General features: G+C 38.1%; 1 protein-coding gene across 3 annotated transcripts in view; it reads right to left on the bottom strand.

The window, feature by feature from the left end:
* ppp3ccb (protein phosphatase 3, catalytic subunit, gamma isozyme, b) overlaps positions 1 to 23,976 on the bottom strand; it is a 59,699-nt gene that overhangs the window by 19,500 nt on the left and 16,223 nt on the right. For all 3 annotated transcript variants that reach the window (XM_037692137.1, XM_037692138.1, XM_037692139.1), the window contains exons 2-6: positions 17,795 to 17,992; positions 13,391 to 13,515; positions 6,896 to 7,007; positions 6,649 to 6,794; positions 3,208 to 3,347 (exon numbers count right to left, since the gene is read on the bottom strand). In XM_037692137.1, the coding sequence (XP_037548065.1) occupies positions 3,208 to 3,347; positions 6,649 to 6,794; positions 6,896 to 7,007; positions 13,391 to 13,515; positions 17,795 to 17,992 (721 nt within the window). The remainder of the gene's footprint in view (positions 1 to 3,207; positions 3,348 to 6,648; positions 6,795 to 6,895; positions 7,008 to 13,390; positions 13,516 to 17,794; positions 17,993 to 23,976) is intronic.

The raw sequence follows: 23,976 nt of genomic DNA, 5'->3' as shown, positions 1-23,976 counted from the left end.
CAAACATAAACAGAAATGTTTATGATGATCGAGGCAAGTCCACAATCCTATCCCCTGAATGACAACGCAGCTCCTTCACACTAGTTCTAAATGGAGGTTTTACAAACATTCCCAGTCCCTTAAGGTTATAATGACTCTTTTTAAACAATGACTAATTGAATATTTGGGGGTAACATTTTTTTATGAGCTTTATACATGACATGTAAAATATTATATTCAACCAAATCATAAAATTTTTATAATTTCAACTGATGAAATAATATATTTATTGGGTGACCATAGCACATCCTACTAATAATTCTTATAGGTCTTTTTTTTTAAATTAAAATAGGGTTTGTAATTGTTTTGCATGTTTTTCCCCAAACTTCAATACAGTAGATTAAATATGGAACAATCATTACATTATACAATATTTACAAAGCTTTGTCGTTCATTGTCATGAAAACTGAAAGTTAAACTGGGTTTCTTTTTCAGAAACAGATCCTGTCCAACTCTGAACAGGAAACGCCTTGTAACTGTGACTTTCCTTCCCTCCATTGATTACGGTGACATTATTTACATGAACGCTCCTACAAGAACCCTGCAGATGTTGGATGCTGTCTATCATGGTGCACTAAGATTCATAACTGGCTGTGATTATCGTACCCACCACTGCACCCTGTATTCACTGGTTAACTGGACATCATTAACTTGACGCAGACTCTCTCACTGGTACATTTTCATCTTTAAATCACTTCTTGGTCTGCTGCCTTCATACATCTCCTCCTACATGTCTCTGTGTGAGTGCAGCTACAGCGTGCGCTCTCAGGACATTATTACCTGCAGTGCTCCCTCAGTGCGGACTGAACTAGACAAAAGGGTCTTCTCCTACTCCGCTCCTGTTTCCTGGAATATCTTACAAAAAGACCTGAAGCTCTCGACCTTGACTTCTCTAAGTGACTTCAAATATCTGCTAAGTTCCTGGAAAAAACCAACACAGACATGCTCCTGTTTTTAGTTTTCTACACCGCCTTATAATCTAGCTGGGTTTTTTTTGGCTACTTTTCCTTTTGACTGTTCTTTTAGTTGCCATTTTGTTTTGATTTGTAAAAAAAAAAAAAAAAAATGTATGCTACTTTTGCGACTGCCTGTTGTCGTTGTTATCCACTGTTTCCATGTAATTCAAAAAGGCAGAGAGGATTATTTTATAGGGATGCACGATATTGTTTTTTTGGCCGATATCCAATATGTCGATATGTTAAAACTTATTTGGCCGGTAAGCGATACCGATACCAATATTTTTTCCCTTAGACCTACTTACGGAGACTACATAACGTTCTCTGCTGTGGAATTCAAATACTACAGTATTCTGCACGGTCTTTGTCAGTTTGACTTGCTAACAAATGCAGATGCTAAAAAGAGGGCTGAAAATGATGCAACACTTCAACTTGGATTATGTTTAATGTCAAATTTATTCATGATATTTACTCTTTAACACAATGACAACACTCGAAAAGTGCAAATTTGTACATTTTCACAAATCTAAACTCAACAGTGCATGTGATGTCACAACATTGTGCTGGCGCTGCAGGCACTGGGTTGTCATACAAAAACAGCGTCTTTTATATCGGTGAGTTATTTTGATGGAATGGCCGATGTCCGATATTTAACTTTAATCGCTAATATTGTTTGAGACCGATACAATGCCAATAATATTGTGCATCCCTATTATTTTACATTTTCTTCCAGATAATCTGTAAAAAATAGTAATGGTGAAACTGGTCTGGCACTTAGATTTATTTTTGCTTTATTTTGTCAAGAGCACTTTATTTACCAGTATTGTTTTAATAATGGAAGTTTTCTATAGCCTTCATTGTTTTTAGTGCATATTTGAAAATTTTGATTTAAAATTTTTTGAATTTATTTTATCGTTTTCTACCTCATTCAAAGCAAGGTAACCAAAAATCTTAATGCATACCAAGACACCAAAAAATCTACAGCTTTTTCACTAAAACATCAACTTAGGTGAAGATTTTATTCATTTTTTCAAATGTAAAATATCAGTTTGTCTACTTGATAAAGCTCCTGATGTAACGTCGCGTAAACCGTGTGAAAGATTTAATCTATTATTATTATTTATGTTGATGCAAAGAATCTAAACTTTGTTATATTCTTTTGAAAATGTGATCTGGATCGATTCAAATTTTCTGAAAGTTACTCATTCTCGTGGGCTTTGGCTACTTTTTTTATTTACTTTAAGTCAGTTTATTACATTTGAAAGGTTTTATAAGTTACTTAAATGTGCACATAAATCACCCAAGTATAAAAAAACAAAAAAAAAAAACCTAAATAGACAACAGTGTGCACACTTTATCACTTCTTAGCAAAACGTACAAAAAAACCAAAACTACAACAGAATTTTTCAAGTTCACCAACAAGATGGATCCTTAATGATTCACTAAGCTACGTGGCACGCAGTAGAAGGATCAACTGAAGGACGAGTTTCATCACACTTTTTCTATTTGTCTCATTTTCTCTAATGTACCGGATCAAGCTGACAAGTTTTCAACAAAAAGGTTTTTTTAAGAATCACCTCCTTGGTGTTGAAACACTATTAAATGCTCGCGTTATTTTTAAGTTTTGTTGGGAAGCTCACTTAAGAAGGTTAGGTCAAATTGTCTTGATTAATTAGCGACTATTGTACAAGTGTTTAGAGAGTGAAAACATCTATAAAGAATGGTACAAAACTGGGGCAGACAGTAAACTGACCAATTCCTCCTATTTACCATTTTTCTTTTTCAGTTGAGACTTTTGTTAGCTTTCATTAACAAGGCGACAGCTTGACCCTGGAAGATGAAAGCTACACAAACGTCCCCTCCCAGCCCATGTGTGGACTCACATTTGCAGCCAAATCAAAGGACAAAAGGCTGTAATCACAAACACGCCCAACAGAAAGCCAGCTGAGCCACTAAAACAAACTTTTGGGAGTCTGCAGCAGCGGCAGCTCTCCCCTGTGACCTCTGTGTGGTGTCAACATGGCAAACTCAGTCCAAATATTAAGACAGAGTGGAGAACACTAATATTTATTTTCACTATCTGTGACGGCGGATTTAACCAGCAGTCACTTATCCAGAGATAAGCCATTGTTTGAAAAAGCTTTAATCAGCTCAGATTACCAGAAGCCGCGGACGTTCCTCTGGTTTCTGTTGCGGCAGCAAAGCCTCGTACCTGTAGAAATAAGAGCAGCCTCGCACGCTGTTGTGACAGAAATGTTCCTGGGTCTTTTCTGAGCCGTAGTCCTCCCCCGGGTCTGACCAGAGCAGGTCGCACATCGGCCCGAACGCAGGAGGCTCCTTAAACCGGTCCAGCTGCACACACACGTTTGACACGCGTCAAAAGCCTTTTAAACTTTTAGTTTCGGATAAGACAATACAAATTCATTTATACAGGCAATAAAAACATATTTTACAACTACTGTGTAAATAGTTTGCCAGAAATATACAAAAACATATTTAGGGAGGTCACACAATCGTCCCAAAACGTGAACTTAAATTAGCATTAATGATTTGAGGACAAAAATGGTACATTTGTAGGAAAATAATTTATTCTCTAACTATCAGAATCCAAAGCCTGTCCCCACTAAAAGGCCCAGACCAGTGAGCTGTTGGAGCAATGAGCATGTTAGAGAGTTGAGCTCTCCTAATAAACAGCTGCACGTCAGCTCGTATCAAACATGCACATCTAATGTTTATGAAGCATTCACATATTGTGATCCATTTTTCTTCCATATATATATTTTTTAGGCGCAATTCTCATCCCGCAGGTTTCAAGCTGTTTCAACAAATCATTCATCAAAACGTTCAGCTCGTTCAGAAGGGTGCTACGACTTTTGGTATTGGTGCAACTTTAGCTTTTTGAAATATTTAGCCTTTTCTGCCACTTTTTTCCTCCTACAAAATGAATTGATCTCATTTTACATCCTTCACATCTTTCGATCTGTTTACAACCTTTTACTGCTCTTTTCACATTTTGTTCTGCTTCACATTCTTTATGTAAATTTAAAAAAAAATTCAGCTTCTGTCAGCTAATTTCAGCTGTATTTTCAGCTGTTTTGTACTACTTTCAGATTCTTTCTGCTAACTACAATATTTTTGGACTTCTTCTAACTACTTTCTGATTATTTCAGTTTATGCTCCTTTCAGCATATATCTGCAAGTTGAACCTTTTTCTACTATTTCAGCTACTATATAGCTGTTTTATGCTAATTTTAGCCTTTTCAGCTAATTCCACTTTTTTTTTTGCACATTCAACTGTTTTCTGCCTAACTCAGCAAAAATGTGATCTCCCCACTTCCTGTAATTGCAGCTTATTTCTGCCTTTTTAGCTACTTCTCAGCAGTTTTATTTATTTATTTATTTTTAGCAAATTTCCACTTTCTTGTGCTAATATCTGCTTCTTTCAGCCGAATTGGGCAAACTTGTTCTTTCTGTTTTCTTCTGCTAATTTAAGCTTGTTCTAACTTTTCAGCTACCTTTTTAGCTAATTTCAGCTGTTTTCTGATAAATTTCAAGTTTATTGTGGTAACTTTAAGCCTAATTAACTTCTTTCTGCTAATTTTAGCATGTTGTGCTCCTTTCAGTTTTTTTCAACTAGTTTCAGTTTTTTCCTACTATTTCAGCAAATTTTTTGCTGTTTTTGTGCTAAATTTAGTTTTTTTTTTTTTAGCTAATTCCATGTTTTAATCCATTTCAGCTCATTCTACTTCCTTCTGATCGTTTAAGCTTCTTTCTGCAATTTCAGCTACTTTTCAGCTCTTTTTTCTTTTGCATATTTCTGCATTTTTTTAAGCTAATTTTCTAATTTTTGTGCTCATTTCTGCTTATTTAAACCTAATTCAGCAAATATGTGTTCTTTCTGTTTTCTTCTACTAATTTAGGCTTGTTTTTTCATTTCAGCTACAATTCAGCAAGTTATTTAGCTAATTTCAGCTGCTTTTCAGCAAGATCTTCTACAATAAGCATTCACACTGCATTTTTGCAGGAAATGCATTTTCTCTAGTTTTATTTAAATAAACACATTCATCAAGTTGGCAGCAGACAAGTTACTTACAAGTGAAAAATAGTTTTAGCTGCAGCTACAACATCTAGTTTTCGATTTGTTGAATAACATGAAGTTGAGACGTACAGTTGTGATCTGTAATTATGTGAACTGTACGTACGATCTGTAGGGTGTTAAATATAAAGTCAGAGTTGGCACAAAATGTGTAGAAAAGGAAGGAAGCATTGTTTTTTGATGGAGGGATCTCCTGCTCATGTGGGCTGAGGGGAATTCAGAAGTCTTCTCGCAGCAGACAAACAGAAGAATGGATTACAGAAATGTTACTCTGTTTTGTATATCGAGGTTTCCAACCTCTTGGTCACAGAGCCTGTTGGATTTTAAACCACTCACAGCCGTAGGCTTTATTTACCCACACTGATGTTACTGTTGGAGATGCTAACTGAGCTATGTGCGCTAATAAAAGACGGTCAAGACTGTTAAAAGGTCAGCGTTGTAAATACTTTGTGTGAGGAGCTGGTATATTAGTGTGAGCTGTCCTCTGCTCTTAATGTGAATAATTAATGATCATTAACAGCATGAAGGATGATAGTGTGACACCACAATAAAACAAATAATGGCTTAACAATCCAACAGATCAATAATTAAACATTAATGTTTAATTAATATGTTTATTTAAATATAGTGTTTAATATCAACACACCCAGCCCACCTCCATCAGTGGAAGAGTTATTTGTTTTCTCACATATTAATTTGGAGGCAGCTGGAGTAGATTTTAAACAGAGAGCCTGCAGGAAAAATATTCCAGTAATTTACGCTATTTACTCATCATTTATTGTTAACGTTTTGAGGTGCGCACTAAAAAATAACCCTGTTAAAGTGTTACCATCTGGTTTATGAAGCTGACAAACGTCAATGATTTTAAACTGAGTTTTAATTGTAAAAATCCCCTGAATGATCTTACGTATGATTTTTTTTTATTTGTAGATTTCTAATAGAAGAAAAAGAAAGCTTAGATATAAGAGAAACTGTTTTTTAATTCAGTGACATTTTCAAGAAGAATGGAAATGTGGGGAAATACATTGAGATTATAAAACATTGAACATTAAATTATAATCTATACAACACATTTCAACTGAATTTTAGTTTTATTGTCTGAATGTGTGTTCTGTTATGCTTTTTACCTTTATCTAAAAGGTGACATTTATGCGCTTCCTCTCTGCTGTCAGAACGCTGTGCATGCTCATGTGCATGCTTAAAAATTTCTATAAAATATTGTTTATTAATTGGAATGCCAACAGTCACCTGGATCTTGCATATCTTTGCTCAGCAATGCTGCGTCTAGGACTTTTACAACTTTTGCATTTATTATGACACCATGAAAATGTTACTAAGTCTGTAGAGATGAGCTGAAAATACATTTCAACTATTCTTTGACAAGTTAAAATTTTTTACTTGGGTGACTTTGGAAACATTACATCAAGATTGCCCACCTCCACTCAGTACCCATCAGTTTCAGCAGATTCACGATCTGTCCAGGTTCCTATTTTAGGCGTTCCACATGAACAAGCCAAAGCAGATATTTAGCTGTTCTGCAGAGCCTGAAGGCCTCACCTTGCGGATGTCATCCAGGCAGGTGATCTCAGGGCTCAGACCTCCGTGGACGCAGAGGAACTGCTGGTTGAGGAGAGCAGCCAGAGGCAGGCAGTCAAATGCTTCCATACAGGCATCGTATACTTTCTCAGAGTACTTGATTTTACCTGGAGGATACACATACATACACAATCAGCTGAGCATACCACACTTTTTTCTTTGCTGCTCTGTGGTGAAGGCTGTTTTCTCTCAGTTCAGCAGCACTTACACTCCTGTTTGAAGGTGAAGTACTCTGTGAGATGTCGGCACTCGTGGTTCCCTCTGAGGAGGAACAGGGTGTTGGGGTGGTTGATCTTCAGAGCCCACAAGTACAGTACACACTGCAGACACACACACAAGTATAATGTCATCCTAACACTACAACACCGCATCATCTCCACTAGAGAGAACAACAGTCATTATCACCTGAATCCAAAGGGTGTTATCTAATGAATATCTGATGAATCACTGGATGCATTTTAATGAACTGTCAGAAAGTAATCAATGGACGTACATCTGCTGATTACATTTTAGAGTCAGCTCCATTTAATATAGCTGCAACAACTAAGAGTTGAAGAAGCAGGTAACGTTAGTGACTGAGCTTCAAATCCAATGAGGGAGTAGCTGAGAGTCATCCTCAACTTGTATATACTCAGCAAGTAATATCCATTTTAAAACTTTGCCATTAACTACTGGAGTCAACTGTGTCTTGTTAGCTAAAATGCTCATGAGCGACTAAATTAAAAGCCTTTAATTGAGAGTCTGTAAATAGGCCTGTCACAATAAATTTTGCTGTGCGATTGTCTCAGAAATGATTGCGATAAACAATAATATTGTTTGAAATTTGACAATATTTAGTAACTATTGTCAAATTTGAGAGGAAAAGTTGGTTAATTTTTGTGTGCGGTACATTTTTTTGACAACTGGATGGCAGTATAATACTGTTTCAACTGAAGGATGGATAGTGAGGGAGCGAGCAGCGTATCTCTTTAAGAAAAATGGGAGGGAGGCCCCTTGACGTAACATGGGCTAGCTCTCATTCCTGTTTTTCAGTTCTCAAAATGGCGGCCGCTCAGTGTGGTTTGAGCTCTTTAGCATAGCAGTTTTCACACAAAGCTTTGAATAAAAACAAGTTCTAAGCTTCTTTTTGCAGAGAAAAACAACTTTTTACACAAAGGCACGGGTTTCAACCATGAATTTTTTGAGCTTCAACAAGACGAAGGTTTTTTAATAATAATAATAATAATAATAATAATAATAATAATAATAATAATAATAATAATAATAATAATAATAATAATAATCATCATTTTATTTAAAAAGCGTCTTTCATGACACCCAAGGACACTTTACAGTAAGAACAATGATCAACAGGAATAAATTACATAAAGAATATAAAATACATACAGAATATAAAATGCGTAAAGAATATAAATACATACAGCAAAGTTAAGGATAAGCGAGTCTAAAGAGAGGTGTTTTCAGAGCAGTCTTGAATAGAGAAAGAGAGGTGGTGTTTCTTAAGTCAGGGAGTAGAGAGTTCCAGAGATGAGGGGCAGAGCAGGTGAAAGCCCTGCTCCCCATGGTGGAGAGGCGGGCAGAGGGTACATGGAGGTGTAGTGAAGAGGAGGATCTGAGAGAGCGAGAGGGGATCGAGATGTGTAGGAGGTCAGATGGGTACAAGGGGCAAGGTTGTGGATAGCTTTGAAAGTGAGAAGAAGAATTTTGAAGACGATGCGTGATTTAACCGGGAGCCAGTGGAGCTGCTGCAGGACAGGAGTGATGTGGTTATAGGAAGAGGTTTGAGTTATGACACAAGCAGCTGAGTTCTGGACCAATTGTAGCTTCTGGAGAGATTTGTTGGGGAGGCCATAAAGAAGGGAGTTGCAGTAGTCAATCCGAGAAGTCACAAGACTGTGCACATGGATAGCTGTGGAGCGGGGTGTGAGAGAAGGGCGGAGACTGTTAATATTTCTGAGATGGAAATAGGCAGACCGAGTGACGTTGTTGATGTGTGAAGTGAAGGAGAGAGTGGTGTCGAGGATGACACCAAGACTCTTGACCTGAGGCAAGGGGGATAGCAGGGAGTTGTTAAGGGGGATGAGAAGATTTTCTGATTTTGAAAGAGAGTTTTTGGTACCGACAAGAATGATTTCTGTTTTGTTACTGTTTAGTTGTAGGAAGTTGTTAGAAAACCAGTGATTTAGCTCATAGAGACAGTCGGTGAGGATGGAGGGTGGGTGGAGTTTGGTTTTGTTGACAGGTAGAGCTGTGTGTCATCAGCATAACTGTGGAAATGGACACCAAATTTACGGAAGATGTGACCTAGAGGAAGGAGGTAAATGATGAAGAGGAGGGGTCCGAGGACAGAGCCTTGGGGGACACCTGTGGAGACAGGGGAAGACGGGGAACGAAAGGATTTAAGCTGAATGAATTGAGTGCGGTCAGAGAGATATGATTTGAACCAGTCTAATAGAGTACCTGAGATGCCAATGGAGGTTAGTCTGTTGAGGAGGATAGAATGACAGATTGTGTTGAAGGCAGAACTTTTTCCCCGAGGTCAGCCTTTCCGTTCAGCTCGTAGCTTAGCTTCTCAGCTTAGCTGCTTTTAACGATCCAAAAATGTGATTTTGAACGGTTAAAAGAGATTTTAAAGAGAAAGGGAGGGGTCAGTGAAGAGCACCAGAGTTGAGTCTTTTGTCATCCAGTGTCTTCACTAAAAAGAGACGCGAAGAAACGATAAAGCCGATAAATGAAAATGAGGTCGATAATTTTCATTTATCATGCGATTAATTGATTTATTGTTTATTGCGACAGGCCTATCTGAAAGTGATTAATCAAATCTAACTATTCACTCTTCTCACAAGCTGTCCAGTTTGCATGGCTTGACTATCATCATTTACCTCCAGGAACTTCCCTCACCAAGTGGAGAAGAAATCAACCAGAGAACAGACGTAGAACCACGAACTGCCTTGCAGGCTATACTCAGGGTAATAATGAAGGAAGCAGCACAAAACGCCAATATCAGGACTAACTACAGCACTCCGACGTACAGTAGAGAGTGAGAGGATAATTATTAAATGGAGAATAGATTTAGCTGATGCAAGTATCGATTGGTACAAGCTGTGATTTGTAGCAGTCCTCATTATAAACTCTCAAGGGTGCAACCAGAGATGAGCAGTATGTCACCATTATGATTGTTGAGAGGAGTTTAAAAACCTCAGGAATGATCAGCCTTAATCTTCACAGTCGTGACATTAAAAGTGTCTGATTGACAGTCCTTCTCAGGATAAAAACAAAAATCCTCTACTGCGCAGGAGGGGAAGCAGCTGGTGAGAGACTGGAACATTACACTGAACTTTCAAACAAACCCCTCCATTCTTTTCAGCTGCCACTCACTTCCTCTGTGTTTAGTGCAGCATCAAACCACGCACCTAATTTGAATTTTTTTTGTTTATACTCTGAAGGCATCAGCAATAAACCAAATCCGATGAGCTGCTCTATCGAAGTGAACTGGTCTGATCCCAGAGGAAGAGTGACTATAAGCAGTCTGCAGCCACAACCGATAGAGAAAACCACACTTTTGGCGCCAAGACGAGAACTTGAGGTTGATTTTTAGATTTACACTTGAGAAAAGGGGGAGTTGAAATACATAAGAGCATATCATTAAGTTTTTAGTACAATGAGTATTGCTGGTTTCTTTTATGCTTGCATCAGAGATTATGTTTCTTTACATAGATGTTAATGAAAGTGGTCAGAGATAACCTGCAATACTTTCCATTTGAGATTAAACAAAGAAAAACATTAAAAAAAGATGAGATGCATGGTTTAATTCATTTTGATTAATTCAATTCAGTTTATTTATATAGCGCCAAATCACAACAAAGTTGTCTCAGAGCACTTTACAGGAACATTCACATACTGTACATAAAAGCCAATTAGTAAAGTTCTCTATCTAAGGAAAGGATTAGAAACACAGAAGAGTGTATAGTGATGGTAAATAACTGTAAAAGCAACCTGAGCTAAAGTAACGATTTAATCAGACAACATGGACCACTCCCCACTCGTTTGTTTACTAGTTTTACTTCCTTAAACTTCTAGTTGATCCTGTTCACTTCCGGGTCTGAGACAGTGGTCTTCAACTAGAAAGGGGGATCACTAATTTTGTGTTAGGAATGAGTCACTGCATTTAAGATGAGGAGTTCAAGTACCTAAGGGTTTAGTTCATGAGCGGAGGTAGAACGGAGCAGGAGATTTAGAAGTCTACTGAGGCAGCTTCTGCAGTGATGTGGACACTACTGATCTGTGACAAAAGAGACGAGCCAAAAGGCAAAACTCTCAATTTGCAGATCAATCTACATTTGAACCTCTCACAAATACAAAAAGCTGAAAATGAGTTTCTTCTTTGGAGCGTATGAACTTAACCTTAGGGATGGAGTTTGATTAGATGAGCTTAGAGTTGATGCTCCGCTGCACCAACAAGAACCAGTTGAGGTAGTTTGGGTAAAAATGTTTCTGGAAACCTTTCAAGGGAGGTACTTGATTAGGGATGCACGATATCGGCATGGCATCGGTATCAGTTGATATTCCATCAAAACAACTCACCGATATAAAAGACGCTGTTTTTGTATGACAACCCAGTGACAAGGATGTTTGCAGCGCCAGCACAATGTGATGTCACACGCGCCTACCTGATCTCACGGCGGAGAGGAAAATTCAAAATGTCGGCGGTGTGGATGTTTCTTTTTTCGTTGGTGAGGATGTCAGATTCTGAAAATTTTTTGGACCACGTTGAGCCTCTCTACATCATCCACAGTTAGAGATATTTTTCCGACATAACCTTACCCGAGTTACAAGCCGCGATTTCAGACATCATTGAGAAGCTAATAGCCGATAGCACTTGAGTTTTACCAGACATTTGGACGTCGGGTTAGCCCCGTTAGCATGATTAGTCTTACGGCACAATGGATAGACAAAACTTTGAATTTAAAAAGTCTGTCCTTCATGCACAGGAGTGCAGAGGATCCCACACTGCAGCTAGGAACCTGGAACAAGCCTCCACAAGTGAGACAGCATCACAGGTGACTAATGCTAATAAATAACATTTAACACTTTTCATTTAATATAAGTCAAAGTGTTATGCATATCATTTGGCTGTTACTGAATATATGTCACCAGCTCTTACAGCTGTTATACAATTTTTGTAGCAAATAAGAATAAATAAGAGGAATATGTTCTGACAAAGGAAAACGTATAAAATATTGGTATCGGCATCGGTTATTGGCCAAATAAGTTTTAACATATCAGACATCGGCCAAAAATCCAATATCGTGCATCCCTATACTTGATGTATCCTACTGGTAAGAAACCTTAGGACAGACCAAGAAACTTCTGGAGTGGTTATATCTCACAGCTGGCCAGGGAACACCTTGGAGTCCCTCCAGAAGAGCTTGGAGACACAGCTGGGGAGAGGGAATCTGCAACCCAGTCTCAAATAAGTAGATGGATTAGATTAAATTAAATAATATTAGACAGACAGACAGACAGACCGATAGTCTGTCCATCCATGGATCTTGCTGAGCAGAACATTCCAGTAGGACTGTGGTAGATGAGATGGTATGACCCAGCTGTAAAACCAGTGCAGCTTGGCTGTTGATAAAGTTTCTAAAATCACTGTGCTGCTGATATTTTCTGCTTTTTGAAATACATCATCTACAAAGACAAAACGCTCACTTGCTGCTTCAATTATCCCACCCACTGCCAACTGTCACTTTAACAGGATAATCAGCGTTTGTCACTTCCACTGTCAGTGGTTAGAAACGTTATCACCGACAGATGTATCATCACAAAAATTATTTTTACAGAAACTTGAGGTTTAAAAGCTGAAATCAAAGAAATTTCAGGCATTTCTGTTTGCAAGTCAAACATTACATTTGTTAAGAGTTTCCACCAGATTATCTCATCTTGGACTGAGAGCTGTGACATACAGTGAACCAAGTCTTCGTGTGTCCGTCTGAAGATTAACTGCACTAATAAATGTAAAAAAAGAACATTATATCTCTTGGGTTCAGCCAGGAAGAGTTCCAGGATGTCCAATACTCCTGAACAAAGACATAAGGGGGAAAAAGAAGACTGAACCAGCTATTCCTCGCCCCTCAGATTGGTTGGAAACAGCCCAAATCTGAAGACAGGGAGCTAGGCGTGGGCGTGCTTGTGTTCAGCAGTGTGTGCTTTGTGTGTGGGTGGGGCACAGAGCATAGCAGTTGGGATGGTGAGGCAGCAAACAGTGCGTCTTTCATTTTCTAAGACTATTTAAAGACACACTGCTGCTGTAAACATCACATGGGGGTTCCTACAGCTCACCAGGTCTAAATAAGCTCTTCTTATGTTCTCACACATGACAGCACAACGCACGCGTCACACGTCTAACCATGAAAGACTGTTTAATATTCAGCTCAGACTGGACTGTCGCATTGTCACATGCACACCTTGAAGCAGGCCTTGAAAAAAAATAAAATAAGTGGGAAAATAATTAGATAATTCAAAGAAAGTTTCATTAAAATGTGTCCAGAGGTTCATGAGATTTTTTTGGTAAATGGGTAAAAACATTTGCTTAAGGGTGAAGATGAGTGAAATTTAGTCTGTTTTGCACGTCATGTCTTTTGTGTCACATTTGTCAGGCACAAATATCTGCATGTGTCAAACGTGTGAATGAGTCACCTACCTCGATGCTGAAATAACCTCGGTCCACGTAGTCTCCAAGGAACAGGTAGCGGGTGCTGCTGGGGGACCCGCCCACCTCAAAAAGCTTCATTAGGTCGAAAAACTGGCCGTGGACATCTCCGCATACTGAAACATAAACAAATTCATTTTGATCCTCTGATATTAGGAAGCAAACCAAAAAGTCCTCAAAGGACAAAACGATGTGGAAATAAGACCTCATGACATCACCATTACCAACATAAGACAAGAATTACATCAACTTTTGGTCCAAATAATAAAATAATTGGAAAATAAACACTTTTTTCCCCCTAATTTCCAATGATTTTATAGTATATGCTCCAGTACACACATTAAAGTGTTTGATTCCTTCGTCCTGATAAAGTTAACACATTCCTGTGGTGGACTTTAGAAAACAAAATGGGAGTGTGAGAGTAAAGCGGGAGCAGAGTGGAGGATGAGCAGCTGCAGCCAGGTGAGGTGGGGCTCTTTTGCATATTCAGAAATGTATTTGTATTTGTTGAGGAAAAGGTGTGGAGGTGCTTCAAGTACATTTTCAGCCATGACAAGAATATTTTCAGGAATAAAAAAGGCTGACGAGACTAAATTGAACTAAACATGGAAAACTAACGGTCAACAGTTCATACACTCTGATCTGCAAAGTGGAAGAGGTTGGGGGTGGTGGAGTTAATTTTATGCTTCTAATTGAGGAAATGTATGTTCCCTTTCAGCTGATTCACTTGTTACAACACACAGTATCACACCCCTGTGTGTCCAGGTGTATGATATCATATGAACAACATTACAGTATTTCTAATCATTTAAAAAAATGCATCTAATATTTCATGCGGTACATCAATCCGAACCCTGTAGCTAGACCCCTGCTCTTAATGTGAATCTTAAAGTAAGCAAGATCCATTTCAAGTGTGTTGCAGACATTAAAGATTCTGAATCAATTAAGTCTAAAATTGAATTTGTAACATTACGCTGCCACTTTAAGAGTCAGCAGAGTAGGTGTGGTGTCATTTGTCCCTGCAGTTAGCGTAGCTTCCTGTAGTTGTAACACGATGCAGTAAAGTTGTGTTTTCATGTCTTTTTACTCTTTTGTTTCCCTCTAAACCAGGGGTGCCAAATTTAAAATCAGAGGGCTGTGGGCCAAATGCAGTAATGCATGAAATATAAATACTTCTTTAAGTAAAGTCAATTTATTTATTATACAGTTATTTAACCTTCCATTCTGTATAAAGAACATTACAGAACAGGCTGTGTTGGTGGTGGTGGGGGCGGGGGGGGGGGGGGGGGGGGGCGGGGTCCTTCCCCAGAGAATTTTGATTAAAGTAGATGCCATTTCCTGCATTCTGGTGTATTTCGCAAAGGTTTATTACAGTAGATTAACATGAAACAAAAGATGTAAACTCTGTTGTTATTGAGATCTCTGACTGCAAAGTGTTCATGCAGCACCGCCACAGCTCTGCAGGTAAGAGGTGTTCACTTCAGGACAAATCAAGGCTGCTGATTGGTCAGTTGTTGATTGGCAAGTTGCTGATTGGTCAGTTGCTGACGTGCTTACTGGATTGATTGACACATGGCGGGCCTTGTACAAAAATAAATCATAGATTTTACTGGCCTGTTTGAGACTCTTGTCATTTATTCCATATTTATTCAATATTTTGGTGATTCTAAGGTTTGAGAACGGTTTCCTTACACAATCCTAATGATGGTTTCTTTATTTTTCAGGGGTGCTGAGTTTAAATTTAAGGAGGCTAAAATCACCACTGAAACCAGTTCAGACTTATAATATACTTTTAAATGCTTTGTGTGATTTATAAGTGTGTTCTGTCAAAGGAAAATGTTATTCAGTGGCAGGAAGCTGCCGAGGGATGGTAGAAAGTCTGTCAACATAAAATACAAATTATAAAAATTATTTAAAAAATACATAAATTATCTACTCTACTGTGTAATCTGTGCAGTTAAATTATGGTAGTCAGACCGACTAACAATAAAGTCAATGGGTGGAATCAAAGAGTGTGAACACATTGATTCTTCAAAGGAAATTTTAATATAGTAATGACAGCTTGGGGGCCCTACTTTGGGCACCCCTGCTCTAAACTATGAAGAATATGTGTGGAAAGAAAATGCTAGGTTTTCATAACATGCCTGTTGTTAGGAATGACTGCGAAACATTTGATTTATGTATAAATTCAATTGTTAAGCACAATGTTCAATTGCACTTTCACTATTAAAAAAACATTAGTGTCATTATGTGATTTATACCAAAGTTCATGCTCAATAATCCAGGTACAAATCCAACAATGTTCAGTCAGGTCATCTGGACATTTCATCCTTCATCCAAAGGACTTCTTCAGTGATTATGCGATTTATTTATTTATTTTTTTACAGGTTTTGTGCACACTTTATTAGGCATGAACATATAGAACATATGTTTACTGTAATAAAAAAAAACGCCATATATGGTTTCAAGATAAGCAAAGTGCATCAATAATCAGTTTCTAATTCCATCCCAGCCCTATGAACTGAACTAGTTGAATTGTGAGGCGTCAAAAGTTTTCCACCGCTTCTCAAAGTCAAGGACGCTGCCTTGGTGGGACAAGCGCTTCCAACTTATGTCATTTTCAGGCCAGGGAAATTAATTGTTGTTATTCATCATAGTAGTCGCCCACAAAGAATTGTGGATTCATTGAGTTTGAAAAACAAGCAGTATCCTTAAAATTTACCACAACAAAAGACTAAAAACCAGTCTCATTTCACTCCAAGACTTAGCCACCATATATTTGAAGAAGCTTTCATTTTCTAACATTTCTCCATTTTCTGTAGACGGTTACAAAATGACGTCTACTGAAGGCCCATGACGTAAACACCACAACACCTGAGGACTGAAAACAAACCCCAAAAACAAGTTGGATCCGTTTATGCAAAAGAAACTGGTGATGACCGATGAAATCAGCTAAATCGTAACATTCAGTTTGGTGGGGAAATAGTAATCGAATGTTAGGACACATTACTGACCAATGGGGAATTCAAAACGCAGAATTGGGGATAATGGAAAACTACAAATGTAATTTGTTAAAGGAATGCACCTTGCATGTCTGAAACAAGATCCTGTACAAGTTTTCAGCTAGTATCATCTGGTGTTGAGAAGGGACAGAGTTATACTCCATACACCATAGTATGTTCCCTTTTTTTGCTCAGGCAGCCATCTTGGATTTTTGACTTTCAGTCAGAGTCAATTAGGGATCGTTCTCAGCTACCAAATACGCCAAATTCCAGCTGAATAGCTCTAAAAATGGCAGAGTGATCATATTTTTTCTCTTTTAGCTAAGACAGCCATCTTGATACTTGATTTGCATTATGAATGTATAACAACTCGCTCTCAGCTACAACCATACTAAATTTCAGCTCAATATCTCAAAGAATGACTGCGTTATAGACAATTTTGTGTTTGCTGAGGTAGCTGTGGCAGCCATCTTGAATCAAAATGGCTCCAAACGTTAATCATTTCTAGAGATGCATGTGATGATACTTTCTGTGAATTTCAAACAAATCCAACAATGAGTTTTTGTTTTCTTCAGGGGCCTCTACACTCTAAGTCATGTGACCTCTCAGCAGCAATTAGTGTGAGGAGTCTTTGTTAGCAAAATATTTCACCATCGTAACTCAAAACGCCAATAAAAGTAATGGCAAACATCCCGATGCCAAGCCTTCTGTTTTGATACAACATTTGTGGGGGTACACGTTGCGGCTCGTGCCGCATTAAAGTTGACGGAAGAGTTGAGATAAAGTTAAGAAACCAGTTTCCGAGGTGGATAATAACAGGTGTCTGCCATTTAAAAGGCAATCCCCATTAAATAAATTATATTTAACAATACACTGATACGAGCAGTCTCAATACAGTCCTGACGCATGCTCAATAATCCAGGTAGAAAAAAAAATCTAACAAGCTTATGTCAGGTCCTCTGGAGAAGAATCCGTTCAGAGGACCTGACTTAACCTTGTTAGAGTCTCAATATAGGTTGTTGACACAAGACGGGCTTTAAATCTCTGGCTGATTTTTGCAGCTCTAACGTTTGTTCAAACGGATATACGAACGTAAAAAATAAAAAAAATCCTAATCAGCCTGATCAAAAGGAAGAATATTTAAAGGTTAAAGTAAATAAAGCAGGACGTGAAAATAAGGAAACAATGAAGGACACTGAGGAGGGAAATAAAAATAGCCTGACAGCAAGAAGCTTAGCCGCATGTCAAAGGTAGAAATAGACTGAAGGATCAGTTTCCAGAAAGTCCCTCCAACCCCCACCCACACATACATACTTTCTGTCTCTGAATGTCGTCAGCTAATGGGGGAAACACACCTCTGACACAGATTAGTGTCACAGTAAAAAAGGTTTACCTGTGATGGGAGCTTCCACCTCCAGCATGCATTTCTCCTGGCGCAGGATGCTGGCTCCCTCGTTGATGATCCGCAGGGCCGCCTCCTCCTCCAACCGACCCTCCTTCACCAGATGGGCCTTCAGCTGCTCCAGGTCGGGTTTTCCATTCGCATACAGCTCTTTGACAGAAAGGCGTGTACCGGGAGGATATGGCACCGCTGCAGACATAAGGGCACAGTTGGGTGAGATGATGAGAGCAGCTCCAAAAAGCACAGATAAACTGATGCTTCACAGTGAGGACACACGGGATGGAACAGTCCCTGCTCAAATGTTTTCCTTTCAGGGGCAGGAACAGAGATTCTTTATAGTTCTCCAAACTCGAGATGATTTAGAAAGCTAATATTTCTATCTTTTTTGGCAAGACTTTTAAAAAAACGTCACAAACTGAACAGAAAATCTAAAACTGAATCAGAGTATTTGATATGTAAAAGATGCTCACTGTTGAGAACAAAGTCCTCTTTATCATTTAGCTTCAATAAAAGGTGCTAGGCCAAGAAAATTATTTCAATGAATGTGTCACTCAAACACTAAGTGTTTTTAGAGATGATGCTAGAGAAGCTTTGGTTCAGAAAAAAAAATCTAAAATGCTTTAAAAAAAAAAAAGAGAGAGAGAAAGAAAACAAGGACGCCCACAGGAAATATTTGCCTCAAGGTCAAAAACACAAACTATTCAACCACAGAATCCTTTCTGTTAACACAGAAATCTGTTCAGCACCGAGTCTTTGAAACAAGTTCTCTGAAACGAAAGTAAAAACTTTACAGTGAAAATACTCGAGATAAAATGAATAGCAATATTTTATGGATTTATTTGCAATACACACAAAAAAGAACGGGGACATTTTAGAAACCGTCTGCTTTTTCCACATTCATAATTGGAAAATATTCTAAATATATTCCATAATTTCTATACTTTGCAAGACAGCATAAAAACTCTGCATTCAGAAAGACTGTTAAGTCTATCTTATGTGGTAAAGTTTTATAAATTTGCTCGATGCAACCGACGCGTTATGTTCGTAACAATAGCACGTTCGTTCCACATGTTCATGGCTGCAGAATTTAAAACGTCATTTTTGCTGTGGATAATTTTTTCAGGTGGAGGGAAAGTGTTTTTCAGATAACTTTTGCTGTAATGCCTTTAAGGCATAATTTGCAAATAACATTTTTGTCCATCATTCGTCTTATAAACTTTGAATCACTGCTGGACAGGGATGCACGATATTATCGGCATGGTATCGGCCGATATTAGCGTTAAAGTTCAATATCAGACATCGGGCATTCCATTAAAATAACTCAGCGATATAAAAGGTGCAGTTTTTGTATGACAACCCAGTAACAAGGATGACTGCAGCGGCAGCACAACGTGATGACGTCACGTGTGTCACCTGATCTCACGGTGGAAAGGAAAATTCAAAATGTCGGCGGGGTGGAAGTTTGTTGTTGTTGTTGTTGGTGAGGATGTCGGGTTCCAAAGATTTTTGGACTATGTTGAGCCTCGCTACATCGTCTCCAGTCGGAGACATTTTTCCAATGTAGCCTTACCCGAGTTACAAGCTGTCATTTCCGATGTCATTGAGAAGCTAATAGCTGATAGCACTTGTGAGTTTTACCACAGACATTTGGACGTCGTGTTAGCCCCGTTAGCATGATTAGTCTTACGGCACAATGGATAGACAAAAACTTTGAACTTAAAAAGTCTGTCCTTCATGCACAAGAGTGCAGAGGATCCCACACTGCAGCTAGGAACCTGGAACAAGCCTCCACAAGTGAGACAGCATCGCAGGTGACCAATGCTAATAAATAACATTTAACACTTTTCATTTAATATAAGTTAAAGTGCATATCATATCATATGGCTGTTACTGAATATATGTCACCAGCTCTTACAGCTGTTACACAATTTTTGAAGCCTAAATAAAAGGGCTATGTTCTGACAAAGGAAAGTATATAAAATATCGGTATCGGTTATCGGCCAAATAAGTTTTAATATCGTATATCTGATATCGGACAAAAATCCAAAATCGTGCATCCCTACTGCTGGATGAAAAACCCACTGGTGTTTTTCATTTGTGTACTTTTAAATTAGGCTTTGAACACAATAAATGGTAAATGGACTGTATTTATATAGCACCTTTCTATCTTTTCAAGACACTCAAAGTGCTTTACAACACAATCTGTGGCCTCATTTACTCATTCATGCAGCGCTCTACTAGATCTGTACAAAGAATAATTCCCTGAGTTTGATGTACACAGCCAAAACAATGTATTCAAAACATCTAACATAGAAAAAGTTGAGATACCAGTATGTAAAATTAGCAATAATGTTCATTCATCATTCCAAATACAAATATTTTAAATAAGTATTTATGCTGAGGAGTGACTTATGTGAGTGTTAACATATTGCTTACTGAAATGTAAGTACTTATTCAATTAAGCCAACACAATATTACTGCTGCAGTTAAGTTGATTTGACCAGTTTTTTTAATCAAAATTCACTTTTCCCTCTTTTTGATTACAGCACATTAAACAGCGTACACTGAAACATTTAACTAACAAATATGGCAACTATGTGAACTCCAAAATCATAACTTGTGTAGGCCATCATCTGGCTCACAGATGTGCTCGTTTATCCATTAGTAAAACATCTAACAACTGGAAAGGTTTTAATGAAACTCACAGATAGTATTCCCTCTCTACAAATAATTAACTTTTTGGAGTCAATCCATGTCAAGATGGCTATCACAACTAAGCAAACATAAACACATCTATGGTTATAATTAGGGATGCACAATATTGGATTTCTGGCCAATATCCGATATGTTACAACTTATTTGGCATAAAACCGATACAAATACGTTTTTTCCCTAGACCTACTTACAGGGACTACATAGCTTTCTCTGTTGTCAGTGTTTCCCCTACCATTATACAGGCGGGGTGCCCCACCCCGCCAAAAAAACTGAGCACCCCGCCTACCAAACTGAACTTGCCCCTCCCACCCCCACCTGGCACTGACATATCACTAAGGTAGCGGCGCAAAATACATGCTCTCTAGCTAAAAAGCCCAAGGCAGCACTCACATTGCCTCTTCCATCATGTTGAACGCCCCTCTCCCCGCCCGCCCAAAAACTGTTAGTACAAGCTGCGCTCAGACATGTCTCCGTCCCCACCATCAGCAAAAATCGTGGATGAGACGAGCACCCCGCCATGGCAAGCTAACTAGGGGAAACACTGGTTGTGGAATTAAACTCCTACATTATTCTGCACGGTCTTTGTCAGTTTGACCTGCTACCAAATGCAGATGTTAAAAAGGGGTCTGAAAATGATGCAACACTTCAACTTGGATTATGTTTAACGTCAAATTTATTCATGAAATTTACTCTCTCTAAGACAATGACAACACTCGAACCGTGTAAAGTTTCACAAATCTAAACTCAACGGCGTGCATGATGTCAAAACGTTGTGCTGAAACGGAGCCTTTTATATCGGCGAGTTATTTTGATGGAATGTCCGATATTGAACTTTATCGCCAATATCGGCCGATACCATTGCCGATAGTATCGTGCATCCCTAGTTATAATAACTCGGTCAATTTTACAGATCGAGCTAAACTTTGGTGTGGCAGCAGATGAAGCATGCTCAGAGTTAACGCATGTGAGATCTCGCATGACATCATTTGTAAAGTTTGACCAAAACAGCGATGATTTGTTCTCATCAAGATAATCATAATAAATACTTTCAGCGTTTGAAGACATTTCATGGCAAGAAAAATAAAAATGCTCATTAACTCAGTTTTAGAAGAAGAATACCTTGATAATACAGTTATATTCAATTAACTTGCTATTGTTGATGAAGTACTCAGTTCCTTTAATTTAGAGGAAGTACAAGCCTCACAAAAACATAATGAAGAGCAAGGTTCCTCTTTCTGATAGGTCTTCCTGTTCAGACACTTATCTTAAGAGGGCAGACTAATCACTCTGAACCATAATGATTCAAACAAAAGTCCGTTTTCATCTTTAACACTATACTTCTCGTTACCGCAGGTTAGATTTTATTTTTTCAGAGCCCATTTTTATTTAGTAAATCAAAGTCTGATTGTTTTCTGAAATGTTTCAGGAAAACAAGGACAACATTCTGCACACATCAGATCGCAGCAAGTTCGAATCTGTCGAAGAGAAGCTGCTCCTTCACTCCGTTGATCTGTCTCCCAGTCAAGTGCACACATTAAAAGGATCCAGAAGCGATTGATAAATGATCAATGATCCAAGCTGTGAGCCACATTCAAAAACCTAAAACTCTAGATTCTACTTTGCCCCCATATTCTGTAATCACACCAGCACGATGTGTCGACGTGTTGAGGCTTGAACAGAAATTTGGGCGGCTCGGCTCATATTTCCCTGGAGGAAATAAGAAGCAGCTTAATTCCTGGAAAATGCCACAATTCCACAGAAAAATCTGGCAGATCAGAAAGAGATTGTTGTGCCAAAACGAAAAGATTTTCATTTTCAGTGAATAATAACAATAAAACAAAATAAGAGACTACACAGTGAGCGTATGGGTGACTGTTTGGGCAGATGCTGGTAGTATCAATCCAAATTAAGGACAATGATGACTTAATCTCTGATCCTAAATGCAACACCTTACTCACAGAAACTGGTTCAAAGCACCACCCTACATAAACCTTTGATAAAAAAGCTGCTGAGTCACAGTTTACCGCAGCGGAGATTTTATTTTTCTTCTTACACTCACAGTTCAGGCAGAAGTTGACATCTTTGAACTCAAAACTTCATAAAGTTCTCCTCATTGTAACAGGTTCGTTTATCTTGCACCATCAAATATAACAATGTATACAATCATAAAGCATCCATTTTTAAAGTGCTACGTTTGATCTTAATTTCTCCTCCCAGCATGCATGTGTTTGGTCTGTGGGAGGAAACTGGAGTACTCGGAGAAAACCCACGTATGCACGAGAAGAACATGCAAACTCCACACAGAAAGAACCCAGGACCAACCGGGGATTGAACCCAGGACCTTCTTGCTGTGAGGCAACAGTGCTAACCACTGAGCCGTCGTGCTGCCAGATGGATTTTACAGTAAACTAAAATATGAATGCTTTCTCTCCATGTAATCTAGTTTTTTTTTTTAAATAGCATTAACACATTTGTAAAATGTTTCATCTATTTTGTCTCAGAGTCAAATTGTGGGGGAGAGAATCACCTTGACAACTGAAATGATTTCACTAGGCCTGTCACGATAAATTTTACTGGGCGATTAATTGTCTCATAAATTATTGTGATAAATGATAATATCGTTTGAAATTTCACAATAATTAGTAATTGTTAAATTCAAAAGAAATGTTGGTTAATTTTATTTTGAGTGTAGTACCCGTTTGTTTTTTTAAACAAGTTCTCAGCTTCTTTTTGCAGAGAAAAACAACTTTATAGATGAAGGCACGAGTTTCAACCATGAATTTTGGAGTTTCGACAAGACGGAGGTTTTGTCTCGAGGTCAGCCCATTAGCTTAGCTCGTAGCTTAGCTTCTCAGCTCAGCTGCTTTTAACGATCCAAAAACGCAATTTTAGACGGTTAAAATGGATTTTAAAGAGAAAAGAGAAAGGGAGGGGTCGGTGAAGAACACCGGAGTTGAGCCTTTTTTTTTATTCAGTGTCTTCAGTAGAAAGAGAGAGACGTGAAGAAATGATAAAGCTGATAAATGAAAATGAGGTTGATAATTTTCATTTATCATGTGATTAATTGATTTATTGTTTATCGCGACAGGCCTAGATTTGACTATAAAATTTAAAGCAGTTGTGGGGAAAATACTTCTTTTTTTCCCAAGTTAGTATTAGGAATTAAAGCCAAACGCTTTGAAGACAAATAGCATCACTTCTTGTTAAAGTTGCATAGCGTCAGTCTACGGGTGCAACATATTCAATATATTTGATATAAACAATAAAAATAAAAATAAAGATTTTCTCAAGAGAAATCTCAAACATCTGCCACACAGACACATCCACACTCTTCCTTTTCTCCAACTTCACACCCATTTGCAGAAAAAATAAAAAAAATAAAAACTATATATATATATACACACATATACATATATATATATATACACACATATACATATATATATATATACACACAT

This window comes from Nematolebias whitei, chromosome 18, assembly GCF_014905685.2.
Source record: "Nematolebias whitei isolate Nwh7 chromosome 18, NemWhi1, whole genome shotgun sequence".
Lineage (NCBI taxonomy): Eukaryota > Metazoa > Chordata > Actinopteri > Cyprinodontiformes > Rivulidae > Nematolebias > Nematolebias whitei.
The sequence above is the reverse complement of the archived record's forward strand: the minus strand, read 5'-3'. Positions and strand labels throughout refer to the sequence as shown.